We start from the raw sequence: 27308 nt of genomic DNA, 5'->3' as shown, positions 1-27308 counted from the left end.
AGAGGGGATTAAAGTGTGGTTAAACACATGCCACAAACACACACACACACACACACACAACTGGACTACAGCTTCTTTCCGGTCACTTAGCACCTGTCATTCTCAAGTGAAGCTTACTATAAGAAGCAAAGGCAATGCTTACTAATTCTGGACCCCCTCCACTCCCTCATCATCATCCCTTTCCCCTCTGTCTGTTCTGGCTGAGGGCTGTGACATGACAGCCATTCATAGTTCACATGCCTTCCTGCGTGGCTCTTATCCCAGCCACCTCCTCCTGTTTCAGAGCTGACAGATGACAGATACCATCTCCATTCCCTCACTCTCACTCTCTCCATCTGAATCAGCTTCGCTCACGGAAGACTCTTGTGCATTCTTTCCATTTTGGGAGATAAATGCCCTGGACCCACTCGAGCTGTGGTTGTGTGCACCTGTGTGCAGACTACTACTGCTGAACTTGATCCATTTAGCTTGAATGCTGCCTCATGGTAAAAACAAACAAAAGAGTAATGCTTATTCAAAGCTTTTTTTTCCCCACTAAATCCTGCACTTACATTTATCTACAACCACATTTAAACCTCTAAAATAGTTTTGCTGTAATATTTGTATTGATCTGGGGCTACAAATGACTTTGATAATAAAGATTATATTTTGGATAATGGTTGTTGATTACTCATGAATGAACTCTGCCCTTTTACCTTTCTTCTCACGTTTAACACGCCGTCCTCCTTCTAAAAGTACATTTACTTATTTTTTTACCCTTATTCTAATTATTATCATTAATGCAATCTTGTCTTTTTAGCACAGCTTTAAAAGTATGTCACCCTACATACACTGCACAATTTATATCAGCATGTGACAAAAAAAAAAACTTTTTGAATATTCTGTTTAGTTTATAAAGTTGCTGAGTTTGTCCCACCAACAGTCCAACAATCTAAAAAACAATGTGTTCAGAGATATTTAAAAGAGAAAAAAAGGAATCCACAAATTTAAGAAGCTGGAACTCGAGGCTGCTGGCACATAAGTATTTTTTTCAGCTTTTCAACTTGTGGTGAAAATTTACCTGATGGGTCGACCAAACACCTTGGTGTTCTCCTCACAGCGTCTCAGACCCTCCTCATTAATAGACAGAACCTAGAATGACACAACATGAACTCAGTGGTCTATTGCAATCTGACATTTCAAACATTTAACTCTCACACTCGTAACCTGAGCAAATTTAAGTGGGTACATTATGAACCGGCAGGCTATTTTTATATGTACTGTATACTTCCTGCTGTTAATACACTTGACAGGACATGCCAGCCCACATCAGTTCCCTAACATGTAATCCAGTCACAAACTGCCTGACCTATAATGTGCAACCTACACTGATACACACAAGCTTTAAAGTGTGATGCAACTTGTGTTACATACATGTCTGAGCAGAGACTCCTCTCCGAGAGCGCGGACCAGTCCTTTGGTGTCCATCTGTCCCAGTCGCAGAATGTACAAAGGACGGCCGTCTAAAAGAATAAAACAAACATTTACATGATCTATCATACTATTTACATTCTGCAGGGCTTCACGTTACACGGCTGGGTTTGCATAGTTTGCCGGTCTGTTCTTCTGCTGTGTAGGCCATAAAGTGACTGTGTAGACTCAGAAATGCTTTCATGCTTTGTCCCCGTCCATCCATACAAACAGACAGATTCAAATAAGAGGACAAACTTGGCTAATGTGGGAACATAAAAGTCATTTAAATTTGATTTATATTGTCAACAGTCGGCCTTCGTTCTGAACGAGGAATCCACAGTACAGACAAATTGGCCTCATGTTTAATTCACTTGGAGGGCTGTAGGCTGTGGGCTGCTAAGAATGCCAAGAATGACTTTAGTACACGTGGTGTGTGTGTGTGTGTCTGTGTGTAATTTGAAACTGTATGCATGTTGGTCTTCGTGTGCATGTTTGAATGCCATTTTCAAGCATGGCTGCTTCCCTCTGGCAGGGCCTACCTCTGTCATGGTGGTGCCAGCCCCCGGTGTAGTAGTCCTGGAGGACCTGTGGTGAGCTCCAGGTCTCCAGCAGGTAGTCCACCTGGTGCTGCTTCCTCCAGGTTAGCGACTGGCAAAGGATCTCCCGTGCCTTGTCCATGTTGAAGTCCCTAGCGCGCAAGAAACGCAGTATGTGCTCGTCCTTAGGGATCTGGACAGAAAAGAGGAGAGCGTTTAATCAGTGCACCATTTGACAACGCTGCCAATTGCAAAGCTAAACAGAAATTGAACAGCCAGTTCACCATATTAGCATGTAAAAAGTAGCTGGCAGTACCTCTGCAGATATTCCTGATAATAATTACAATATTTGAGATGGACAGTAAGCCTTTTAAAAATATCTTCAGTTCATCGTGTCTAAAAATTCTTGTTTGATTTTATTCCATTATTACAGAACCTGGAAAACATTACCTTTCCTTTGTGCGTCTCCTGCAGCCATTTACGAAGTCTGATCAGACAGCTCTCCTGCAGGGGGGTCAGATCACCTAGGTAACGTTTGATATAGTCTGCATCCAACTTATCTGCAACACAAAAATGAAACACCCTCTGAATGAATATAATTCAATGAAATGCAAGACAAATTAACCTTCCTCTAAATAAATATGTTGTCATTCAGACCTTCAGGTGTACCAGCCACGATCTCTGATAGGCTGTCTGGCTGAAGCGCGCTGCTGTCCTGCTTGGTGTCCTGAGAGGCGCTGTCTTTAGTGTCGGTAGGCTGCGGGATAGAAACGGCTGGAGTAACTGCCATTTTGGGGAGGACTGGCGGGCTGGTGGAGAGACTGGTCGGCCTTGGGAGAGGCAGGGGAACGGAGGAGGGAGCCCAGCGTGGCACGTGAGTGATCCCTTCATCTTCTAGCTCCTTTAGGTAGAACTCGATGATTTCCTTTCCCTGTGGAGGAACACAAGTGAAGAGATGAAGAGTCTGAATGATGGCAAAATGTGACAATACTCCTGCTATACATCTTCATATGTGTCAAACCATGACAGGCTAAGGGTCTGCATATTGATGAAGCATTTCCAACGCAAGTGTCAGGAAATTAGAACAGAGGGAGAAAATAAAAAGAACATTGCCCACACGCATCCTAAATTAACACAGATGACTCACTGGGTCCACAGTAGAAGACCCCTGTCCACTCAAAGAGATTACACAAGCTTATTTGTGCAATTACAGCATAAAACACACCGATTCGTGCTCCAGAAACCTTGTAACACCAAAATACAGGGTAATTATGTAACTCTTTATCTGGTGGGACCTTTTGTGTCTGTGCGTGTACAGAAAATACAAAAGAAATGTACTTGTGATGATCAGGTTTAATGCACACACCTTTTTGATACTGCTGGCATACTGCTTCATAGCAATCTTTTCCACAGTGCTCTCGAAGCCGAAGAAGGACTTGATGTCCAGGCTGGCCGTCTGCTCAAAACATGTCCAGTCCTCGTTCTCCGGGTGAACCTGTGTAAACGCACACAAACACCATGTGCTGTGTATTAAACTGTATGTACGTGCAGAAACAAGATGACCACGTTACTATGGTAACCACACACCCAGCTTCGCTGGATGGTGATGCACGCAGAGTAATTTTCACACTGTGCACGGTGAGTGGGAGTGTGCGCGTCAGTCTGTCTGTGTAAATTTAGCCAGCACTTTACTCACAAACATTAGAACAGAGCTAAAGAGGACGGCACGCAGACATACAGGGACACACATGTCTCTGGTGTGTAAAGGTTATGAGAGGAAAGATGAAATAAACAGAGGAAAAGAGTCTCACAAGGATTAGCTGGTCAGTGTCAGTAATATAAAGTAATATAAAGCACTGTTACTTCCCACCTATCTTTCATCTCATTCTAGCACTGCTATGACAACTCTACGGGTATGTTAGAGATGAAAGGACAAATGTTTTTCTTTTTGTGGTATTAAATTTAGATTTTATAGAGATGTCACAAGCCGATCCTAAGGATCAGTATCAGGGCTGGGTATATTTTAATGAATGAATAAATGAATTTTAATCAAAACCCAATCCTTCCTTTACTGTCCACATCAGCTTGCTAATCTTGTAGCAATGGTCTCCTTTATGACAGCCAGGCTATTTACTGGGAGTATTTTAATACATGTAGCACGTGAATGTGAAAATGGATTGTTGCGCCGTCGACGGATTCTGTTCTAACACTCGGGTTGGCAAAACACAGATTTGCAGAACTCTGACATAAACAAATCTGTTATCTCTGTCCTCTGCAAAGATTAGTGTACAAAACATTCAGGTGACAGGTTTTTCATTTTTAGCGTGCACTGACCATCACGTTCATCAGTTAACATGACACGAGACGCCAAGGCACATCATATCAGCGGTCACTCATCAAAAAGTTTTGATCAGGACATTTACTAATGGTTTAAATCCATTGTGAGTCAGGCCACAGTGTCATTCTATTAAAAAGAAGTCAAGAGTTTAATGCTCTCCGAGGGCACTGCGTTGGTAGCTTCATTACCCTTGGCTACCAAAATATTTCAGCTTTAGCCAGGTCCATTAGCTCTGTTTAACTGAGCTGTCCATCCTGGTTACTGTTAGCACAGCGTGCTACAACACGCGCACAGCACACAATAAGAACCTCTGTGTGGCCTTGAACCTAAAATTAGCGCTCTAGTTGGTTGGAGGCTAATGCGATGTGCTTGACCTCATTAACTCAGAGCACATCCATTCGTGAATGTGCAGGTCTGAAGTCAGAGTTAAACATGCAGCGCACAGTGGTGCATGGAAAAAATGGAAGACCTGCTGGTTTCAGATCAGTATTTGAGAGTGTTGGGCCAGAACACTGAATTATTCACTGACTGAGTTGGGCTGAGATCGCTAGCAACACGCTTAGTGCTAGTCCAAACATGGCCTTCTGTGCAGGGTGGAGATTAGAGGAGGCGCAAACATTAACACGGCTGTGCTGTTCAGCAGCTGAACAACAGCTTTGTGTGTTTTCTCATTTGTCTTTGAGAGTATACATTCTGCATAACTCAATGGGTTGAGCATGTTCTAAAAACTACCAGCATCAGGGTTTGATTTACTCTCTGGGGCCATCTGTACTACAAATATACAAACGCTTGCGTGTTACATGCTGCTTTTGGTCAACAGCCTGCACTAAACGGCACAGGGGTGTGTGTATGCTACTGACCGAATAGCAGCAGGTTTCATGGATGATGACCCTGTTGGAGAAAGTCTCATTATGGGACTCGATGTGAAGTGTCCTCTCCTTTCGGTTCAGCGTGTTTTTCTGGATGAAGTAGACATAGTCCACGCCTGCAATCTGCAACACACACACACACACACACACTCATATTACGAGAAACTGACATGGGACACCAAAATGAAACTTAAGGTTGCAGTTTACAGTAAGTCGAGCTAAAAGCAGACACACTCAAATGCAACGTACCCTTTTGAGCAGGCGTGGAGCGTCGACATCGAGGGCACAGCGGCGCTCAACCCTTTGGAGGGAACCGTCCTCACTGGTCTCCTCATCCATTACGTCACTCGCCACAAACATGGGGATGAGATGACAGGTGGGGAAGCGGCGTTCATAGGCCTGGAAGAGAAAGAGGGACCGGATTTGTCAGAATGTTTTCAATCTGGGAAGTTCTTTAAGGTTTCAAGTTTCAATCTAATGATTGCAATAGAAGTTTCAATAGCTCCATTGTCATCCGCCTGTAGGTTGTGCAGACTACACTGATCTGACTGCAGTGCTTGAGACAACACCTTTATTAAAAGGGGGTCATTGTATTTGGTCTTTAGTGTATTAAGGAAGGAACAGATGAATGGCGCAGGGCGTAAAACTGCTTTCTCAACATCGTATTCTTATCAAAGGCTTAAGATTTTATTTAAAAAGACTATGCTGATGTTTATTAAGGCTCAAGATCAATTAATAATAAAAACTAATGCCATCTTATATTAAATTAATTTGAAAAAAGTTCATGTAATCCTTGAGAATGTGAGTATTGAGCTGAGAGGGCCTGAAGAATCTGAATAGGTGGGCAGAGAATAGCTCTATGCAGCAAACAAGTGAGAGGCTAAACAAAAGCTCCTTCAACTTCCAAACTTCTAACTCAAATTGAGCCACAACAAAAAAAAATGGCCTGACTCAACTAAAATACTTTTAATTCAGTTACAAAACAGGGCTGATACACAATGAGAGCCACTGTGCCCAGGGGCAACACTGAGTTTTCAAATTATGTGCTCTCATAAATGCAAAACACTGGCAAACCAACCAGCTGTTATGCAACTGGCCCTTACTGGCACAATGTGCAGCAGCAGCAGCGCACATTTGTTTCTTTATCACAATCATTCTCTGATTTTGGATCTGATTGGCATGGTTGCAAAACCGGTAAGTCTAAAACATTACACGGACTAGACAGTAAAGCCTGTGATGTTCATGATAGCATGCTGACACAGCCAGAGTTAATCATAACACTAAACTGGTCGGAGACTCTTATGTCATTTATCCTTGCTGCTCAAACCAAACCAACAGGGTATTTCCACATGTTCTCAGACAAAGTAAAACTACTAAGACTGCACGTCTTAGTAGTTTTACTTTCTACTTTGCGACCGGTCGCAAATCTACCACTTCATGAATTGGGATATAGACCAGAAAATAACAGTGCCTGAGGGATGAAGGCTGGGGCCGACCGTGCAGGATCAACAAAAATAGCAAGTGCCGCTCATGAGACTTTTGGTGTCAGCTGAGCCTTGCTGATAAAGGAGCTGTGTTCTCTGGAGCACAGGATGACTTGTGTCTTTGAGCTGCTGTGAAAACCATGACAACAGATAACCCAACAGAGCTTGAAATCCATCGAAGCCGAACAGAAACTACAGTTAGTCTATTTGCACATATCGATAAATGCTTTTCAACACGAGGGCAGGATTAGACTCTTTATTACGGTGACCGGCAGCCGTTGTTTTGCGTCTAAGTAGGCAGTCAGTAGCAGCTCCTGGTATACCACTGCTAGGGCTGCTGAGCCACTCAGCTGCCCACTGTCAAGCGAGTGAGTGAATGCTGAGCTCTGTTTTTCTGCCCTGACGCTCTGGAACACCGGGCGCAGGCTTTGTACTGCCGTCAGCACACTATCACCACCACTGACTGTAAACATCAGTTTCACACATTAAAAACAACCGTACCTCGACAAAAAAACTCAACCACAAATGCCATGTGCGGTCAAAAACACCACTACTTTTCACTCAAACAATAGGCTTACATACTGTACAAAAACATAGGGTTTCGCTTCACGCCAGACAGTAAACTGCTAAGAGGAACGCAAAGGCTCCATCAGAGCCGTGTGCTGCTCCATGAAAGAAAACGGATTCAATTAAACAAACAGGACAGCCTTTAGCTGCCCCTTGTGTACAGAAAATACCCCTGTTGTTTTAGTGTTAAAAACAGGAAACAGGAGGGCCATGATACCACACTATTCCTCAGAAAAGGGAATGTGAGGGCATGTTGCTCAGCTAAACTTCTGGTTTCTCAAAATGTGAACTGCTATAACTGAAAAATGTGCAAGTTGTCTGCATTACAGGTCGTATCTCAGTTCCTTTCTTGGTCCTTTGACTCTGTGATCAACAGCGTCAGCTTCAAACTTTGGTCAACAAACCTTGACACATTACAGTCCAACCAGGACCTCAAACAGGATCTACTTTACATCCAGCTCCCTTTACGCTCTACGAAACCTTCCTGCAGTCACGCCAGTTCATGTTGTGAAGTGTTCTGCAGGCATGAGTCACAATAGGCAGCTAAAACATTTGATATTCAGGTCGTTTGGCATTTATCCAGGCAATTACTCTAGTCTAATGACCTACAATTTAATATAGCAAACTGTGGTAGTGGAGAAGAGGAGAATATAATGAGAAGCTGTCTTAATAAAAGGCTCTTTTAAAAAGGTTACATACTTCCACAAATGGTGCTGATGATTTTGGGGATGGGATGCAGCCCAAAAAGCTGCAGATGAATCGACTTAATCCAACAATAGCTAATGAATTACATAACATTGCCAACATTGGCAGGTGTGCACTGAACAAAAAGCTATAGCTTAACACCCGCCTCACCCGCTCTTTCACCTCATTTAATATCCAAACCAGATTTCTACGTAACCTCTGAGTCAGCAGCACAAGCAGCGATTTAATGCCAAACATGTACCTGCCCTCTAGTCATTCTTTGGAATAAGGAGCAGACAATGATGACCCATCAACTCTTTCCTGGAAAGCTTGAACACAGAGATACAGTAAAAAGAATAAAACAAAAACAAATCAAAGTTTTAAAGTTTTCAGGATCGCTGAGACAACTGTGCAAGAACATCGTCCTCCCGTCTCCATGGTGACAGGATGTGTGTGAACACACCTCAACTGGCCAAGTCATGAGTAATGGTTGCAAGAATTTGGCTGGAGGTTTTATGTGCTTTCCATGCGGCGCATGAGAGAAAATAAAAAAAAACAATATATGGTTACTTAATCGCTTCCTGCATATTCAGAAAACATTTTCCCTTTGGACAACAGGCAACGTGGATAAGGGCATGGGTATGGAAAACAAGACCGATTTCGCTCAGGAAGGGAGATTCAGGAAATCCAGGAGTTCTGAGGGGGATTTATAATACATTTCAAGACTACAAAAGGCTGCATGGTGCAAAAAAACAAGAGTGCTGGCAGGCGGCCCAGCCATTATCTGGCCTGAACTTATGGCATAAAAAAACAAACTTAAATATAGCTGCAAGCACAATGCAAACAAATACAGGAAAAGGAGTTCTCTAGGACATAAGACTTTTTTTTAAATCCCAACTTAACCTTCAGCAAAGGAAGCGCCTAACAATTCAAGTACAGCTGAACATATTAGTTAATTAGTTGATTAGTTGAGTGGAAGAAAATTAACCTGGAACTATCTTGGTAATTAACCCTGTCAGACATTTTCCTGAAAGAAACGCATTATCTCATCGTTTCTATGGTACGAGTAACACTGGTGGTACATGACCTCCCTGTACTTGGAGGAATCTCTGCAATTTTTTTGTTTTTTTTAAATGACATAAATTCATTTAAAAACACATCATACTATACAAATTCCCCAAAATTTATAATGAAAGTTCTGCATTGAAGTTTTGCATTTCCTGAAATGTTTGGTTTCAATACGCTATGTAGTCTTGCCCGTTGCACACATACATGAGCTTGGATGTGACAAATTAGCTCTGGTTCCTGAACCGGTTCCATTATGGATTCAATAGTCAAAAAATAAATAAAAAATAGTTGCCCTATTAGTAATAAACCTCATAATGGTGGTACTTTCAAAGCCGAATATCTTCTGAGGTGGTACACAGTGAGAAACACTGAGTTGTCTATTTCCAGCTTCTCAAATGTGTGGAATTGCTGATGGTCAGTGTTTTATATGACTGTAAAGGAAATCTCTGGTTTTGGGAGTGCAATGGGAATTTTTCTTGCCATAAAACAGTCATGTTCGTTTTTTCCGCAATACTTAGAGTGATCCAGAGATATTAAAAAGGGAAAAATACCGAGTGATAAATAGTAAACACATTTAATTCTTTTCACTGTTTTCATAAAATTGCCCAACCCTAACCTTGACAAAATTTAGGAAAACTAAAATGAGCAGGTATGAACTTGCACAAGGCGTGTCAGCAGTTGACCTGGTTTTTCCTTTAAGGATTGAGAGCCAAAAATGGCACAGAACATCTCATATCAAATAGCAGTATCACTTTCTTCGCTAACAGTGAACGTACAGTAATATTTGCTGGTCACAATGGCACTGGGTGATATTGACAGCTACAACACTGTAACAATAAACACAGACATGCAGGACAAAAAGGAACCGATATTCTCGGCAAAGAAGAAGTGCAAAGGTGGAATTTACTCATAACACTGCACTTACTGTATGTACTATTTACGCCTGACAGAAAATATGTTGCGTGGTTAGAGAAGAGAGATATATTTCAATATGGTATGACAAAGTACTGGATGGGACGGAACGAAGAAACACCCTCAGCCCAAGGCAAAGCTGACACAACAGCTCTGATGCAATGTTTCTCTTTATTTGCAGCTGTTAGCAAGAATTAAGGGGAAGCACAAGTTGCAGCAGACATGAACTGACTTGATGGTTGTTGACTGTTCAGGTACATCAGGTTCCGTACAGCCTTTACATGAGTTTCTGTTACATAACCAAAAACAAATGTTTATCCTGTTGCTGACTGAACGTTTAAAAAATGTTTAGCTCCACTTTATGGCTGTTTTGCATCTTTGCTTATTTGCTTAATTGCATTTGCTTATCTAGTCAATCCTGAAAGTGAGATCAGTGAGGGTCAATCTGCTAATAGGAGAAAAAGGTAATAGGTCTGCTGAACAGGTAAGATTAGAAGTCTCGTCTCCAAGGACCAACACTGCAGTAGTCGTAGGGCTTATGAAAATGGTTGTGTAATAGAGACAGCAGCCACCCAGAGGTTAGCCTCTGCTATTTTTAAAACAGCTGGCTTCTCAGGCGGCTGGGAAAATGGGAACATTTTGGTCGGGGGTCGCTTTAAGGATTAGCATACTTGATGATGACGACGGCTTAGAGATGATGTCAAAACATACCGCTAAACAAAGGGCGGAAAAGCTGAGACACAGCAGCCAATGTGGCTGAATGCCTTAAGTATTAAGAGGAAATTCACAAGAAGAGTGAATGACTACAGTGTTGTAGAGGAAACACTTGACATTTTCTATTCATAGCCGCAATCATTCTAATGTTTTAGCTGCTGTTAAGGCAAACAGATGAGTCAGGATGACACAAATTTGGTCTCAGCTATAAACCAGAAGTGTACAACACATAGTACACAGAACTGATAACCGCATGTGTCAGCAAGTGTTTCCTCAGACACTCAAAATCGCCTTGTAACAGTTCAGTATCTCACACATGCAATCAAACTGATAAATGAGGCCCTGTCAACAATGACAGCATTCATTCATTTAGCTGCTGCTTACAATAAGTGCATTCAGCCATGTGGATACAGCCCAACATCTGCTAGAATCACAAGTACATCAAACATCTCCAAATATACTAAGTGCTACAAGAGTTAGATTTAAACCTAGGGTTGCCCCGAAAACGAAAGCACAAACTGACAGACCGATGCAAACAGAGGAAGGCGACAGAAAAGGGGGGCGCGAAGGAGGGCAGTGTGACTGCACGACATGAGACAGGACAGAGGCTGATCCGATGCTCTCTGCTCCGGTGAGGAGTGTCAGTGAAGACGGCTAGACCATTTTTTAAACCAATCTCTGGTACAACCTCCATCTGCTGTCCACTGTGACTCCGACAGCGCTGTCAGCAGCCCAGCATGAGAGACGCTCCGAGGTGCGCTGAGATTTTCTAACTCAACTATGAGCAGGACGCACACTTTTACCCCTCTGACTGTGAGGACATCTGATGTTTTCACATAACAGATGACGAAGAAAGGCTTTAAAACGTGAAGCCTGACACTGAACTAGGGCTGCACAATTAAATATTAAAATCATTAACACGACTCTGGCTTCCCACAATTAAATGAACATGATCGACTGCAATATTGATGTATAAAATGTGTCCTCCATTCATACAAAACTTTGCTCCAGACAGCTACTGGGGGCAATAGACTTGGCTTCACTTCCAGGGAGTTGTCCTGCCGCTTAACACCATTCACCTAGCAAAAGCCCTCGATGTTGCAGCTGGACTCCAGAATAGAAAATTAGGAAACAGAGTAAACAGGCAAAACAAAAATTAAATGTCTGGAGAAGGTGAAGCGATTCTCCCTCAAAACGATCACTGGATTGTACATTAGCAGAATTGTAGCACAACATGGGCGTGTAGTGGACGGGCTGAGGTGCCTGTTTGACCAAATCCTGCATGAAGGATGAGCCTGAGCCAACAGACAGCCAACAACTTGGAATGACGCAGGGGCGTGACGTCATCTAGCCCATGTTTGGTGGCAGAAATCATTACAAGCTCCCACCCACCACCTTAGGCAATCCTGACCCCTGACCTATTGGGAACATCAATACAGGGGGTGAGATCGGACACTAGTCCCGGCACATAGTTGTATTTTTGTTAGGCGCCGTCTACAACGTGCCAATCTGGACTGGGTCATGTTCGATGTTCGTAGCTTACAGAGAGGATGCTGTCTGGTGGACACATGGGGGTCACATTTAAGACACCACTTGGCCTCCAGATAAGCCGTCCACTCCTGGTTATCACTGGGCTCTAGCAGGATGCCGGCACTGTCAAATGACAGATAATGTCACGTTCATTCATGAGACAGGCTGCCGCAGATATGCGTCCTGCTTTTAAAAATAATGGACCTCGGTGGCATTTCCTTATATAATTTGAGGTGAAAAAGTTACACAGAGTGAGGTATAGAGAACGACATATGGAGAGGAAAATTCCTTCTGGTTTTCATTTCAGAGAACAAAGCCATAAACTCCAAACTAGGTCATCGACAAAGATGGGAGCAGAGCCGGAGGAAAGTTAGTGAGCAGACAGCTTGAAAATTCTGTGTTTCTTCTAACTGACACAAATACACACTGAAGAGTGAAAACAAAAAAACACTGGTGTTAAGAAGAAAGAATTAGCAGGCTATAATTCAGACAGGCTTTACTGGTTGATCAGGGTACTAGTGATAATCGAGAAGAAGGAAAAGGTCTTATCCATTTAACAGTGAAAGCAAGAAGAGAGAAAACTTTCCAACAACCTCTGTGATTGGATTCTATTTCATTTCCTGACATTTCATTAAGTCGATTACTACAATTTCTCCAAAAACGTCTGGGTTATCTGATCCGGACACCAAACCTATTGCAATGACTCTAAGTTATGTGTTTTTTGGGTTCAGAGACCAAGCTGATTTTTTGAACAGCAGTGCTCAGACACCAACAGTTTCTTGGGCTGTCTTTAAAAAATGAAGTGTTTGCTACGTGTCAGCATAGGCTGTGTAGACATGTAAAGTTTAAATAGTTTGAAGCTATATTTTAAAAAAACTGACATGGGCTATTAACTTGTTATATTTAACACACCCCAAGGATATTAGGTATGTAAACAATTTATATAACATAAATATATATATTTAAATAACAGGTTTTATGTAAATTAGATGCCGCATTTTTAAGCACTATCAATATTTCAATTTGTCAATATTGAAGAGTGATTAACTGACCAGTGATATTGCATTATATAGAGCCAATTCTCCTTGTGACCACTTTTGGAGCCCAAACAATGGCGGTAGGATGATAGTACTAGTTCATTGAGATTCTCGACAAAACTGGTTTCACTCACGTCAAGTCGCTTTTTAAAAATGTACATATGATGCATTTCAATAAGGAGCCTCTCTTATGAGCTTAAAGGTGAAAGCACTATTGGAATAGTATCCTATAATGTGCCAAAAGCCCATGTCCCTGTTCCCGTCATAGCTGGACCAACCAGTTAAACACACTGCAACACGATAGAGATGCTGTGGACTCAGCCTCCAGTGTTGATATAGTACAAATGTATTTGTAGAGTGCTTAACGCAGTGTTTGCTAAGCTTCAACAGCCTCAAAGGTTTGGAGCTGGTGTCACGTTAAGGCAGAGAAATGAAGAATGAAGGTCAGTGTGATGTTCGTTGTGGCGAATCAAGGGTAATCGTAACGCTACCTATCGACAGGCATGATGAAAGGTTCATCAGGTCTGACAGCATCCAAGTGTAGGTGTAGACTGGATGTGGGGTAGGAGAGGGAACAAGCTCCTGATTGAACAGATGTAACAATAGAGCCTTTGGTCTCTGCATGCCATAGCACCCACTTCTTTCCTTCCAGTGATCTCACTGCTACAGTGTGCATTGTAATGGCAGAGCTGCCTGGAACTACCAACTCGGAGAGAAGAGGAGGACAATCTGCCAAGTGCACAGACCTTATATAAATGTAAGGCCTTAATTGTTTGGTTAGCCATGCTGTATGCTAAATTGCAGCTCTAGGGTTATGCATGCATGACTGGATATATATGCACACCGGGGAATAGAAAGCAGCAGAACGGCCATCTGTCAGCTATCAAAAAGTCATCGCTGTAAGAATAAGAAATGTTGAATTGTATCCATTTTTGCTGCTGTAAGACATAACTTAAGTCTAAGTTTTAACTCTGTCCGCTCATTGAAAAACGTACAGGACAATAATGCTCCAAAAAGACTAAATGGAGCGATGACACTTTTTGGTGGGCTTCAGTCACATTATATCAAATCTGAATCCAGCACAGAATCTGCTTATTGAATACGAAACCTTTTCCCTTCTCAAATCTGATCAAATAATAACATAAAACATAAACATCCATTAGGGGTCTAAAAAGGAAAATAGGTAATACAAAAGTCATGAAAGCCTCAAAAGAAAGGATATGGAAATGTACTGACCCCAAAAAAGCAGGTGATGTATGGCTGGACATATTATGAGATATGTTAACCACTTTGGCAGATTTCAACCTATTTAAAGAACATTATAGTCGCATAGCCTGTAATGTGAACATTTTAACGTGATGAACTGTGTCCATACCTGTGCAGCACCTCTCTTCACTCTTACTGCATTTAAGTCGAGGAGAATTCCTCACAAACAACGGGTTACAGGAACCTGCAGCATTATTGACATCCTGCTTTACAGTAAGGGAAAGAGAAGTGCTGACAAAGCATATTCACCGCCTGTTCTGCCACATCTATTACAACATTAATTTATTTTTTATTTTTTTTGAATGGTTTTCAGTAAATGCTGGTGGATCTGAGATCACGGAGCATATTTTCCAGGAAAGCTTGAGATAACAGCGGTGGACAGAACTGAGGGGGAGAGGGGAGAGGGGTGTATCTGATCACTGCACTTTAGAGATGAATGGACTAATGGACTTTAGAGAGGGATGGCTAATAAAGCTGGATGTGGGCTGTTTTTGTCACCTACCATCATTCACACTGTGAAAAATCTGACTGCAGAGCAGTCCTGTCTCACAAAAGGCAGAGTTACTTTTTTATCTTGACAATGTTTTTTTTGGAATAAATATTTTTAACTGACCATAGCAGCAGGCGCACACATAAATGCAAAGACTGCCACAGTGCACTATACACATCCCTACTAACGTCACAGAGCTGCCGCATAGAACTGAGTCACTGTCCACTGCCACACTGTAGCATACTGGCAGTGTAAAATACGCTAAAGGGTCATTGTGTAAGACTATGTGCGTACACATTCATCTGTGTCGAGCAGAGCGAAGCCGCGTGGGGGAGGGGAGGCGATGGAGCAGCATCTCGACCTTGCAGCAGGAAAAGAGGGTGAATGAGTGTGCCGGTGTTCAGTGAATGAAGTCGGCTCCAAGTAGGGGGGGAGTGGTACAGTGCTCTTTTAATGCTGTTTGAAGCAGCACACCGGATGATAAGCTCCTCTCCCCCATGGCAGACCATAACTCTTAACTGTTTTTTGGCACGCGGCATCCAGCCGCTATAGTAAGTGAATTACACACTGCAGGCAGAGCCCTGACAGATTCATTCAGAAGAGTGGATGGAAATTCTCTGAATCACAACGGACAGAGGCAATGCTGAGAAAAGCGTACTTAAACAGCTAAATCGGCAGACATCTCACTGGAACAGGAATACTAAGTTTCCTTTCTGATATTAAATCTCTCTCGAGGGGCTCTGTCTGAATAACTAGTACGTATGAAGTGTAATCAGGTTTCTTTCTTTTTATCCGTGCTCTCTTTTTCAGTGCACTGTGTTGCCATGCCAAAAGACAGTGTGTAAATCCAAGTGAGTGAATTGATAACAATGACCCCATTTCTCTGTTGGGGTAAGGTGAATCTTTGCTAGTGCAAGTAAACGCCTCTAGACGTGAGACCATTAGGACAGACAAGCAAGTAGCTCACGGGCGGATTAAAAACAGAATAACACCAGGGATGTTTCTGCGCCAGGGGAATTGGGCTGCACAAGCCTTAACCGGACCTGGCCATAAGTGGGTCAGGACGTGGTAGGACAGGATGTCACCCTGGCAGGGCTGTTCTGCGCTCAGCCAGGCTAGGCAGAGAGAAGGGGGACAGCAGGATGAGCCGATTTTAGAAACACAGCAGTGATCATAATAATGCGCTGGTGAGCCGACACTTGTTAAAACATGCTAGGGATGATCCACATCGACTGTTACAGGAGGAACAAGGAGCTTGAAGTAGTTCATGGGGCAAAAAGCAAAAGAATTAGCAGACTGTGCAGGATCTGAGCTCCCGGGCACAGCAGCAATGATCTCTGCAGAAAACCAAATATCTTCAGCTCTTTGTAGCATGAACAACCTGAGCTCTTGTCTCAAAAACAGCTCGAACCAACCAACCGGCACCAGACATATACTGTCTACTGGCGGAGGCGCTTCCTTTAAAAAAAAAAAAATGTTTCTGTTTGCATGGCGAAAGCTCAGGTTGACTTTTAAACGTCCTGTTTCTTTCACCTGCAGAAACACCTCATACACAGTAAGTGAACTGTGACATCAGTTTGTGGATTATAGGAAACAATCGTTTTCAGTAATACGCGCGGGGCCTCATTACTGAGGCTTTGGTAACAACTTGTTATAGTGCAAACAACAGGTTCCAGTCTGTCTGAGGCGGAGGTGTTTGCAGTGCACTCTTGATCCGTTACTTTCACCTGTGTTGAACGGGCTGTGTGGGCCCCACCATAAAAAGGAAACACTGAAATTCACACACTGTGAAGTTCCACTGTTGCTCAGAGACTACAGTGCTGGCAGACAGAGCTAAGCCTAATAAGTGGCTAACACAGTCTGGGTCACTCTGCCACTCCCTTTCATTCTCTTCCATTTCGTCTCCCTTCTTGTGGTTTTTCTGCGTAGTCCTTTAAGTTATATTTATTGCTGTTCTGTTTCCTCATCTTTTGACCAGTTCCTTATTTGCCTTTTCTACAAATTAAACTGCTTGTTTGCTTGGTTTTGAGTCACTTTTTCAACATTCCTCACCAATGACTCACTTCAAAACAGTGTAGTTTGTTTGTGCCATGCACCCTTATATCTGAGGCATGCATACTTGCTAATGTTGTTGCCAGTGATAAAGGCAGCAGGCATTACAGTAGCATGGCACATCCTGTTCCTTCCCTGGGTAGAAACTCTGCTGGGACAGGGGCAGGACCGAAGCGCTTTGTCCTTGTGGATTAGCTACAGCGCCATACGTTTCCATGGAGCAGGTTAGGCTACGATAGGCTTCAGCTCACTTAATACCCCTCTCTCCGCAGCATGCGTACTAATCTGGGTGGGTTGGGGGGGGGGGGGACTTTAGGGATTGCTGTTGTCTTTTAAGCTAAGCTATGAAAAGACAGCGTCAAGTTAACAATTATTTCCTATTCCAGGGTCAGCCAGTGTTTCGTTCTCTCTTGTGACTACCGAAGTCATTCTTCATCTGTGGGGTGTGTTCCAGAAGCAACTGTCCCTTCAGGCCTGAAACAACAGCGAGAGGGGTATTGTGTTTGTGCTTTTGACATTCCTATGTGACTCCCCGAGGACACACTAGAGGCTGTAAGACTGGACTGCTGCGATAATGGCAGCGACAGCATCAGCTATGTTTCCTGTTATTGAGATGCTGCAGCAGACTCAAGAGACCGCTGTGGCTGAGGATGACTTTAAAAAAAAAAATGCTGCTCTACTTTAAACCCCTAAACAAACAAAAACAAGCCGACTTTGTGCACCTATATCAAGGTCAATACAACACAGATGTTTCTGTACTTTTGGGCAGACAAACCCAGTCAGCTGTTGGTCGATGGGCACGGCTCTCAGAAGGATGAGACTGTTGCTGACTAAGTTACTGTTATCTCCAAAAGGAAGTTCACAGTTTCCTAATAGGGTACGTACTGAAGGTGCTGGCTGTGGTGTGCGTTTCACTCTGGCGCCGTTCTAATCTAGTCAGTGCTTTCAGAAGCCAGCCTCTTAAGTGACATGCAATCCTCACACATCAGGACCCTCTGCACTAAATCACTTAGTGGAACATTACGGCAGAATCTTTAATTAAGTGTCATCTCTAGTCCTGTCATGTTTATTTGTATAGCCGTTAATCGCTGTTACAATCATAATGCGTTTCACAATACCCCCCAAGTCAAACTCAACACCGCCCAATGAGCACAAGGGTTCTGGCGTAACTTGAGCGCCATCAAAGTCAACGCCAGACTGGTTGGAGTACGTCCTAATAATAATACTTTCTATATGTCGTAATTGTTAAGTGTAAAACCTGCCAAAAGCTGTCAACACCAGGAATACTGAGCGTACCGTGTTCAAAGTGGACTACAGCAACCACCGCAGAACAAAAACAGCTGAGGGGCATTCGAGATCCAAGGCTGACTTATGCAACAGCACATTCAAGGCACAGCAGTGTGAGCCAGAGGTTTGAACTACTTTGATAGTACCTGTCAGTGGCCCCGAGTGAAGAGAGGCTGTATTCCATCTAGACTAAAAGAATGCATTTAAAAAGGCTTTAACTGAGGAATGTAGAGCACTGAGGTCTGTTTTATTTTTTTACCCTCGCAAGAGTAAACGGGTATTTCAGAACTGACAGTATCCAAACAACAAAGTCAAGTGGAGAGAGAGCACCAAATTCCTCAAAGCAAAATGTCAAATATAATACCCCAACAGAGGAAAGGGAGAAGCTATTACTGGCAAATATTTCAGAAGCCTCTAAAAAGAGGAACTGGAGAGAGGAATAACAAGAATGAACTAAGCTCAATATAGTAATGTGCATATCATTTGAACTAATCTGCATGATGCTTGGCCTGCTTGAACACACACTGAAACTAAAAGTAGCCTTGTCATTGAGACGCTGATTTTTGTTAGTTGACAAACAGTGCAGTGCTTCCTGATGGTTTCCCACAAACGCAGGATGTTGCTACACTACTGTACTGGTGACAGAGCTGCCATAGAGGAAGTGAACGGGTTGAAATTTCACTGGGTTTTCAATAAAATAAAAAAAAAGGAGGCAGCAAGTGTTGTGACGCACCATTAAGTCTGCTCTGCAGTGTCTGCAAAAATACTCACTGCAGAGGAAATAATCCAAATGCAGCAAACTCGGCTTCTAACCCACTGAAATGTACATTTTAGACACGTGTTAACTCAGAGATCACATCGCTGTCTTATTCAATATATTATACAACACAGAGCAAACATTTTTTCTGTATTCCACTTTTAACATACACCTTATCCGTTGCTGCCCTACTTTAAAAACAAACCCAGGGCTACTCCATTAATTCTCCAAAAGTAAGCCTGTCCCATCTACGAAAAGCCTGTGAGATGGGTCATCTCCAGCTTACAAATCATGTAAGTCAGCCTTTCTATTATCACCATTTCCCCCTTCGACTGCATGTGAAGACCCAGGTGAAGGTACGAGCCCTCTATTTATAGACATCTGTTTGCCCAGCCCTCAATCCAGCCTCTGCTAAGGAGATTTAGTCTTCCTGCATCCCCCTTTTTTTTTTTTGCCGGTTTAGAAAGCTGATTTCCATTTAAAGAAAACAGCCTCTGACTGGAGCCTCTGGTGACAACACGTGACAGGCTGCTGAAAAGGAAGTCATTCTTAACCAATTTCCTAGTGATCTTTGGTCATTCAAATTAATAAAGCAGGATCGGTCATACGTTGCATAAAGCATCTTTGACTAGTTAGACTGTAATCGACAGTTGTATAATAAGGCTGACTCTGCACTGCACTACTAACACACGGCACCTGAAGTGAAAACATTACTGAGTAAACCATCCACCCAGTGTTTGATTAGCAGCTGTAGCTTGTTATTCCCATCTTTTACACTGTATTTAAAAAGACTACATTACACTTAAATGATAGACAGGTGTGAAAATACAGGAAGAGACACTACACTACAGGGACTCGATCAGTTTAGTGTTTTTTTATTCGGTGGCTGCTGGAGCTTTAAGCCAGTGAATCTTCCACCTGTCACCTCTGTCCTACAGCACTGAGGTACAGACAAGGTAAAAGGTAAATTCCAAAACTCAAGGAGAGAAAGCATGGATGCTGAGAGGGACATGCGAGCCTACAAGTCTCCCTCTGCACACGACGCAGGCGCTCATGCTTGAAATCGAACGAAAAACACACAGCGAGGAAGTCGCTAAAAGCAACGCCAGGTGATTAATTTTTTACACTGCAAATGGTCTACCACTGGAGAGTCTGTAGTGGCTGTGCAAACCCTGTCCGACATAACAGCGCAGCCGTGCTGCATGTTCGAATGCTGAGTGTGCAGATGTGCGGCACCGTGATTCCAGACCTCAGTGAACAATGAACAGCTCTTAAAACCCCGAGATGACAGCAAGCTGGATGAGTCTGTAATTTCAGGAGCCCGCGTGATCTAAGAGTGTGTGTGTGTGTGTGTGTGTGTGTGTGTGTGTATGTGTGTCTTAAATACACAGTTAATGCTCTGGATGGTTAATCACTGGCCTGTTTTAGGCTGCTGCCAGAATGACGAGTGCTGACGACTAGTCTGTTTTACTTTTAGACATTCTTCCAACTGGGAACATGTTTATAAGTTTATGTTGACTGTGTATTAGAATTCACACTCATGGTCGCGTCGCTGTACATCACACACATTGACAGTGCATCTCGCAGGTACCTACCTTGAACTATTCGGGGACATTTAAATAGTAAATGTGGGAACACCAAGTAAACTGCCCTGAGCGACAGCATTTTGAACATGTGAACCAGTCGCACGCAAGGTGTGCAATTCAGTGACTACTTTCTGAGGGTGACCTCTGAATCGCCCACACGCCGGCATTACATAACTCTGCATCTACTGGATGCAATATTCATGTGGACAGAGGGTTGACTGCGAGTACAGGTGTAAAAAACAAAACAAAAAAACAAACACTTACCGCCATCACCAGCTCAAAGGGATGCTTGTACACCCGCACGGGTGACTGATACTTCTGCACCATGGTGGGGGTTACAGTGACACCAACAACCTGAACGAGAGTAAAATCAATGAGAAAAAGAACGAATACGCTGTGATCAAAGACAAGAAAGGAAAGGCTGAGACGTGGGGCTGCAGTTCATCCACTTTTGGCATCATTACAACAACCGTGTGCCGAGTGCCAAGATGACAGCATTGTAGCTGCATCTGGTCCTACAACAGGAGACTCAGTGTGTAATTAAGTAAAGGTGTGTTTTGGCTGACTGCTTGAATGATACCAGGTGCTTTGTGCATGTGTGAGAAAGAGTGTGTGAGAGTGTGTAATAGTGTGTGTGTGTGTTGGCAAGCAGCCGTATAAACTAGGAAACGGTGTACAGCGATGGACTGCAGGCGGGAACTCTCCTGAGCCGTGACCGAGGATCTCACTGATCAATGGATGCAGCATTTCCCGCTCATTCATCAAACAGAGACTGTACCACTGCAATGGGCTCTTCACTGCAAACTACTGGGGATATACCTAAGCCAAGTCCATCTACTGTCTCTGCAGGAGCTCAGGTCACAGCTACACATTACAACACTGCAATGATGAAAAAAAAGGAGGCGCAAGGACAGGAGTAAAAATTATGTTTGAATAAAAACCAAACAGGATTTGGGTTACTCAAGGACACTTAAAAGTGTCTTGAGCTTCATAGTCTAGCATGCTCATACATGTCTGTAACTCCTGCTATGCAGTGATGGGATCATGGCTGCAAGGAGGGGTGTGTGAGCTAACGAGAGAGGGATCAGGGCAGGCAGACTAATAATAACCGGGCTGAGACAGACAGACAGGATACAAACAGTATTCCTCTCTAAAAATCAACACACATCTAAAGTTTGCTACTGTAATCCATCATTACCGTCATGCTTCAGGGTCTGTCCGCAACTTCAGAGACACGTCAAAACAAGACAATGATGTTAGTAACAGGGTTTGTTTTCTCCGTGAATACCTACAATAATCACGTCCGAGAGATTATAGGACATGTGTTATTATCCGATCTGATTTGAAACGTTTGTGTGGGACTTGTTTTGGTTTGGTTTTCTCGGGCTTTCCTGTTGGATCAGTTCACTGAGCCTCGTTATGTTTCACTCTCGTCGTTTGTTTTGGTCTTTGACGTCTGACGTTTAAACCGAGCCACGTCTTCAAAACGACACACAAGTGTTAAAGTCCGGTTAGAAAATCACAGGAGACCCAGTGACACACACTTTTACTTCAACACGGGGTTGGACATCACTCGCCACGCCGACTTGTTAACGTTAGCTCACAGATCAGTGCTAAATGAGACTAGCCCGCGAGCTAGCGCTAACTTTACAAACCGCTGTTAACTTGACAGAAATGTAAAAAAAAAAAAAAAACTTACCGGTGATAAGAAGAACTAAATAAATCTGGGTTGGTTTACTCTCGTTAGTCGCTGTTTCTTCCGAAAGGGCTATCCGAGTAAACTCTTGCCATTCCCCTCCTCGGCTCTTCACTTCGCCGGGTCCGGACTGTGGCTAACGAGAGTTAGCTCTATTGTGCTAGCTGGACATGTAGCGGAGTGAGTGAGCTTCACGGCGGGACGCCTCGACACAGACAGGATGAGTTATGACAAACTGAATATCCTACACAGCGTGCTGTTAAATTACGCCTAAGCAGATGAAGTGTCGGCACAGGAGGACAGCGTCCCTCTCTCTCTGTCTGTCTCTCTCCTCCCTCCCGGTCATGCCTGTGAAGATGATGATGATGATGATGCTGCTGCCGAAGCTCCGCCCCGCTCTCTGTGCTCAGTTTTTTTCCACCTCTCAGGGCAGCAGCGCAGTGTCGTGCTCACAAAAACCAAAGCTGCTTTTTACGTGAAGGACAAACACTCAGTGCGAAATAAAATGTAGCCTTCATGTAACGACATCATCGTTTTATTTTCAAATAATATGCCATGAATGACGCTGTCGTCATCAGTGATCATGTGCACAGTTTAATTCTGCAACCAGCTCATCAGCAGTCACTAGATGCACATCATATGTTTCCCGTGCTGTGTAATGAATGTTGCGTGACTCTTATTACGCAAAACCACAGACGCATTCGGTCACCAGGGGAACACTGTGTTACATTAAAGCCTGACATTTTACAAAAAAGACTGGCCTACATACAGCACACCAGGTTCGAGTATTAACACTGGTCTACCTGCTGATTGTGTTTGATAAATTTAAAGACTCACAAGAGGCATTTTTGAACAACAAATAGAAGCAACAGAGAGATAAAGGTCTTATATTTGAGCTCTGAGTACATGACAAGTTCCAAATGTGCAGAATCCTACATTTCCCATCATGCACCCAATGGCACGTCTTACAAATTCAAGACCTCCAGTCGTTCTGTCTCTTAGTACACTGACATGTGGAAAATGGTGTAGATTTTCTCCAGTGTGCCATATTATTGTTTATGCAGATCTAAAAGAAAAAAAAACAACCTTATTTGTTTAGGTCTTTTATTAGAGGATGCAGTTTTAATTACTGCTAAGCTTTTAGGTGTTTTGAGAGGATGGAAAGTGGTGTATCTTTACCCAGAGGAGTGTCTTTGGTTTCATCCACCCTTTAAAAGTGTGTGACCATGGCGAGCCGCCAAACCCCTAAATACCTTGTGTAAATGAAGACAGTGTAAAGCATTTTAGGCCATCAGTAATCAGTGCTGCTGTTGGAATCTGATAGTTGCTGTATCGCTGACATGTAAGACGAGCATTGTAAACAAATGCTGATCCTTTACATGAGCCAGCTAATTTACACTTGTGAAACATAAGACCTCTGCTAATGTAAAACTGTAAACAGGAGTTCATTGTAAAGAGTAACCTTGTAAGTAGCCTATGATAGTAAATGTCACATTTTAAAAGACTAAGTTGGAAACACTTCATCCATCAACAATCACATACAGAAGTACAAATATTCCTATGTACAAATATGTTTTACTGAAATATTTGTCGATAAATTATCTTCATTTCAAACCTGCGTGTTTCATACACAAGTGTTTCCTTCCTTTATCTGTTGTTGCACAAATATGTCTGGACTTTACTGTGGTCTATAAACTTCTGTGTAGTTCTCAGAGTTAAATACACTCACATCCTAATTATGTAAGAGGTTTGGCAGCGATGGCGGTGGATGATAGCATTAAGGCCATTGTGTTTCATAGGGCAGGCTCGTTGTGTTTGCACGGCTTACACCACCACCACCACCACACGACACCAAATGTTAAAGCACAACTGCAATTATATTAAAAAAGTAAAACAAACACAAAACATGTTATTATACGGTCACATAATGTTTGGTGGGAAAATCTGTTGATGGAGAATGTGATCCAATGTGATTCCTTTAGAACAAACTGTTCACACCCTGACCATGAAAACAGGAGGTGCCAGTACATATCACAGCTTTGGTTCAGTTAGAATCAAGGTCAAAATGTCATCATGTTGTGTGTTGTTCAGTGGTTCAGCTTGAGTGAATGTCACCATTAGAGGGCAAAAACATGACATTACATGGGGTGTACTGTGGGCTAAAGGCAAACGTAAGAGAGACATCCCAGGTTCATGTAAAGCTTGGGATTCTTTCCTCACGTCCTTGCATTTCTCTTCCATTTACTATCTGCATCTTATTATCATAATAATTATTACACTGATAATGATTATATATCATATTTCAAATAGATAGAGTAACCTGCTTGTGTCTTGTGTGTTTAAAATGTGTGAATTGAAAGCGTTCAGAGGGGCTTCCAAAATATGTATAGAGGTTTATTCATGTACTGCATTATAAATACAGATGGATACATCTGTATATTCTTTCATAAGAATCATTTAGAGAGTATAAAACCTGTATGCAGATGCTTGTATATTTTGCCGACATGAGCATGTACTCTTACTAAAATAAACAACAGTAGTTTCTATTACAAATTGTGTCCCATATGTCGCACAGGAACAATAAACAATAGATATTGTATGTTTTTATGGAACAGGAAGTGATTTACTAAAGAGTCAGGTATGAGACTGTGGACCTCACCTCAAACAAAGCTTGGAACAAGGTGCCCCATCACCCTCCACAGATGCCATAAACACGCAACAATAGAGCCAAGATAGTCTAACATTGCTGTTTTACATTACTTCAGACTACAAAAAGGTGTATCTCTGATCTACCTATTGAACCAAATCACACACATTGCAGCAATTCTGTATGGTCTCTATGATAACTACTGTGTTACTTTTTCACCCTGAAACTGGAGAACATTTAAATGAAGTGTGCAGTGCCCTCTAATGGGCAAAGTCTGCAGTTACAACAAAATGCAATGAGGAGGCATGCAAGGTAACCCAGACTTAATTATCTCTTTTCTCCTCATAGAAAAAGTGGAATAAATCACATTGCACCGAGCTGAAATTATTATAATCCAAAAACTAAATGTATTACTTTCCAAACAGATGACTATCATTACAAACCCGATCTTATTTTATTGTGTGAAATGAAGCTTTAAGCCCAAGTTCAACTGTCTGCTTCTTTGTGTCACCTCTCCACTGTGATCCAATGATTTCTGTGTGGAAACTTTGCTGTCAAGTGTTTTGACAAGGACCATGCTGCTTCCTGAAACATAAAACAGTGCAGAGAGGACTCAATTAAAGTACACACACATTACAATACAAATAAATTCAAATACAAAAGTTTAAGTGAAATGTCTTGACAACTATTGAATGTATTTGCCATGAAATCTGGTGCAGATATTCATGTTCCCCTCAAGATGAAAAAAACCTAAAAGCTTTGTCGATCCCTTAACTTTTCATCAGGTCAAAAGTTTAACTTAGTATTCTGTTTGTGACTTAATATCTGCATAATTAACGAGAGTCATACAGATAGACAGCAGCAAAGCAAATATAGGAAGTGAACTATCAAATTCTTAAGCAATATTTTATCTCCAATCTATGCAAGAGAACATTGCATAGAAAAATGAGAACATTTCTGATAAACACCATGGGTAATTTCCCACAGCGCAGCATGTTTCCTCTGTCAAATTTTAATTAATCAGCAACTTTTTATTCGCTAACTTGTTTCATTATCTGCCCATAAAATAACTGATAAATCGATTTATGTACCGGTGCACATTTTTAGTACAATATCAATTCAATACCAACACACAGCCACCAGAGGGACTCAATAAAACACGACATAAAGTAACTTCCACTATCCCCATGCATGCAATTATATACAAAACAAAACAAAACAAAATGTATGCATGTATGAATGTTTGCATGATTTTTAGATCATCATGTCAAGCTTACTTTGAAGTGTAAGCACACAAGGCACAAAAAGCAGTTTTAAAATAAGTAGTCAACAGGCCTGCTGTTTATAAATTTGAATGTCTAGATTCTAGATACAACATGGCATGTCCTGCAGTGGCATCAGAAAATTGCTGTCCACTTATATTTTACCACTTGGTAACGGCTGTGGGGCACAGAAATACCCTGCAGGTGTGTAAGAGCAGAGAGCAGCATGTCTGCAGGAAGTGGTTTTCAAAGTGCGACAAACTGATCTCAGTAGGAAACGCAGTCTCGCTTTGACAGGAAACTGATCTTAACAGTCAACAGCCCATACTCCCACAAGTAGTTGATAACAAGTGGATACTGTCACTATTTTACTTACAGACTGCTTTATTGATCATGGTATTAGTAATAGTCAAACAGCGTATATGTATATACAACTTGGTTATTCACACATTACTAGTAAACGTTTTTAAACCATTAATTTATTAAAGATTGATTTATTCATTAAGTACATTGATAGATATTCTAGTTCATAATATAGGACAGACAGAGAAGTGAATAAGGGATGGAATGTAAGTTGTATACTTTTATTACATTACATTACATTGCATTTAGCAGACGCTTTTATCCAAAGCGACTTACAGAGGAGGACATAAGCTGAGAAAGGTGTAAAGGAGCACAGAGTAGTTGTTAGTTTTGTTAGTTTTGTTAAAACTCCATCATTTAAATGAACTCTATGTAAAATGCAAAACCACATTTCTCACACTTATACTGTGACAGACCAAATGACTTGAAAACTGACAGAAACAGATTTTTGTTGAAGTGAAGTATGACCTGCATTGTGACTGGGTGCTATGGCAATAAAAGGCTGATTTCTTTATAACATCCTGGGCCATGTGTTTAAGAGGGCATCAGAGATGAATCAGGTACTCATTTGGAGAAAAACCTTAGACACCAAAGCAGAACAGGAAGTGAAAAAGAATGGGAAGTATTAAGTGAAAAAATAAAGAGCAGAAAAAAAGTGCATGATTTCTGTAAATAGGTGAACTTCTCTGTGCCATTTCATGAGGAAGCAAG

General features: G+C 42.2%; 1 protein-coding gene across 2 annotated transcripts in view; it reads right to left on the bottom strand.

The window, feature by feature from the left end:
* The window catches only part of si:dkey-237i9.1 (SEC14-like protein 1), a 29304-nt gene extending 6610 nt beyond the window's left edge, over nucleotides 1-22694 (bottom strand). The window contains exons 1-10 of one of the 2 annotated variants that reach the window (XM_027283108.1): nucleotides 22329-22694; nucleotides 20894-20983; nucleotides 5445-5594; nucleotides 5187-5318; nucleotides 3355-3483; nucleotides 2646-2919; nucleotides 2439-2548; nucleotides 1992-2181; nucleotides 1414-1502; nucleotides 1061-1131 (exon numbers count right to left, since the gene is read on the bottom strand). In XM_027283108.1, the coding sequence (XP_027138909.1) occupies nucleotides 1061-1131; nucleotides 1414-1502; nucleotides 1992-2181; nucleotides 2439-2548; nucleotides 2646-2919; nucleotides 3355-3483; nucleotides 5187-5318; nucleotides 5445-5594; nucleotides 20894-20956 (1208 nt within the window). In that variant the 5' untranslated portion in view covers nucleotides 20957-20983; nucleotides 22329-22694. The remainder of the gene's footprint in view (nucleotides 1-1060; nucleotides 1132-1413; nucleotides 1503-1991; nucleotides 2182-2438; nucleotides 2549-2645; nucleotides 2920-3354; nucleotides 3484-5186; nucleotides 5319-5444; nucleotides 5595-20893; nucleotides 20984-22328) is intronic. The other variant, XM_027283109.1, reaches the window with a different exon arrangement.
* Between the last annotated feature and the right edge of the window lie 4614 nt (nucleotides 22695-27308).

This window comes from Larimichthys crocea, chromosome X (genome assembly GCF_000972845.2).
Source record: "Larimichthys crocea isolate SSNF chromosome X, L_crocea_2.0, whole genome shotgun sequence".
NCBI lineage: Eukaryota > Metazoa > Chordata > Actinopteri > Sciaenidae > Larimichthys > Larimichthys crocea.
The sequence above is the reverse complement of the archived record's forward strand: the minus strand, read 5'-3'. Positions and strand labels throughout refer to the sequence as shown.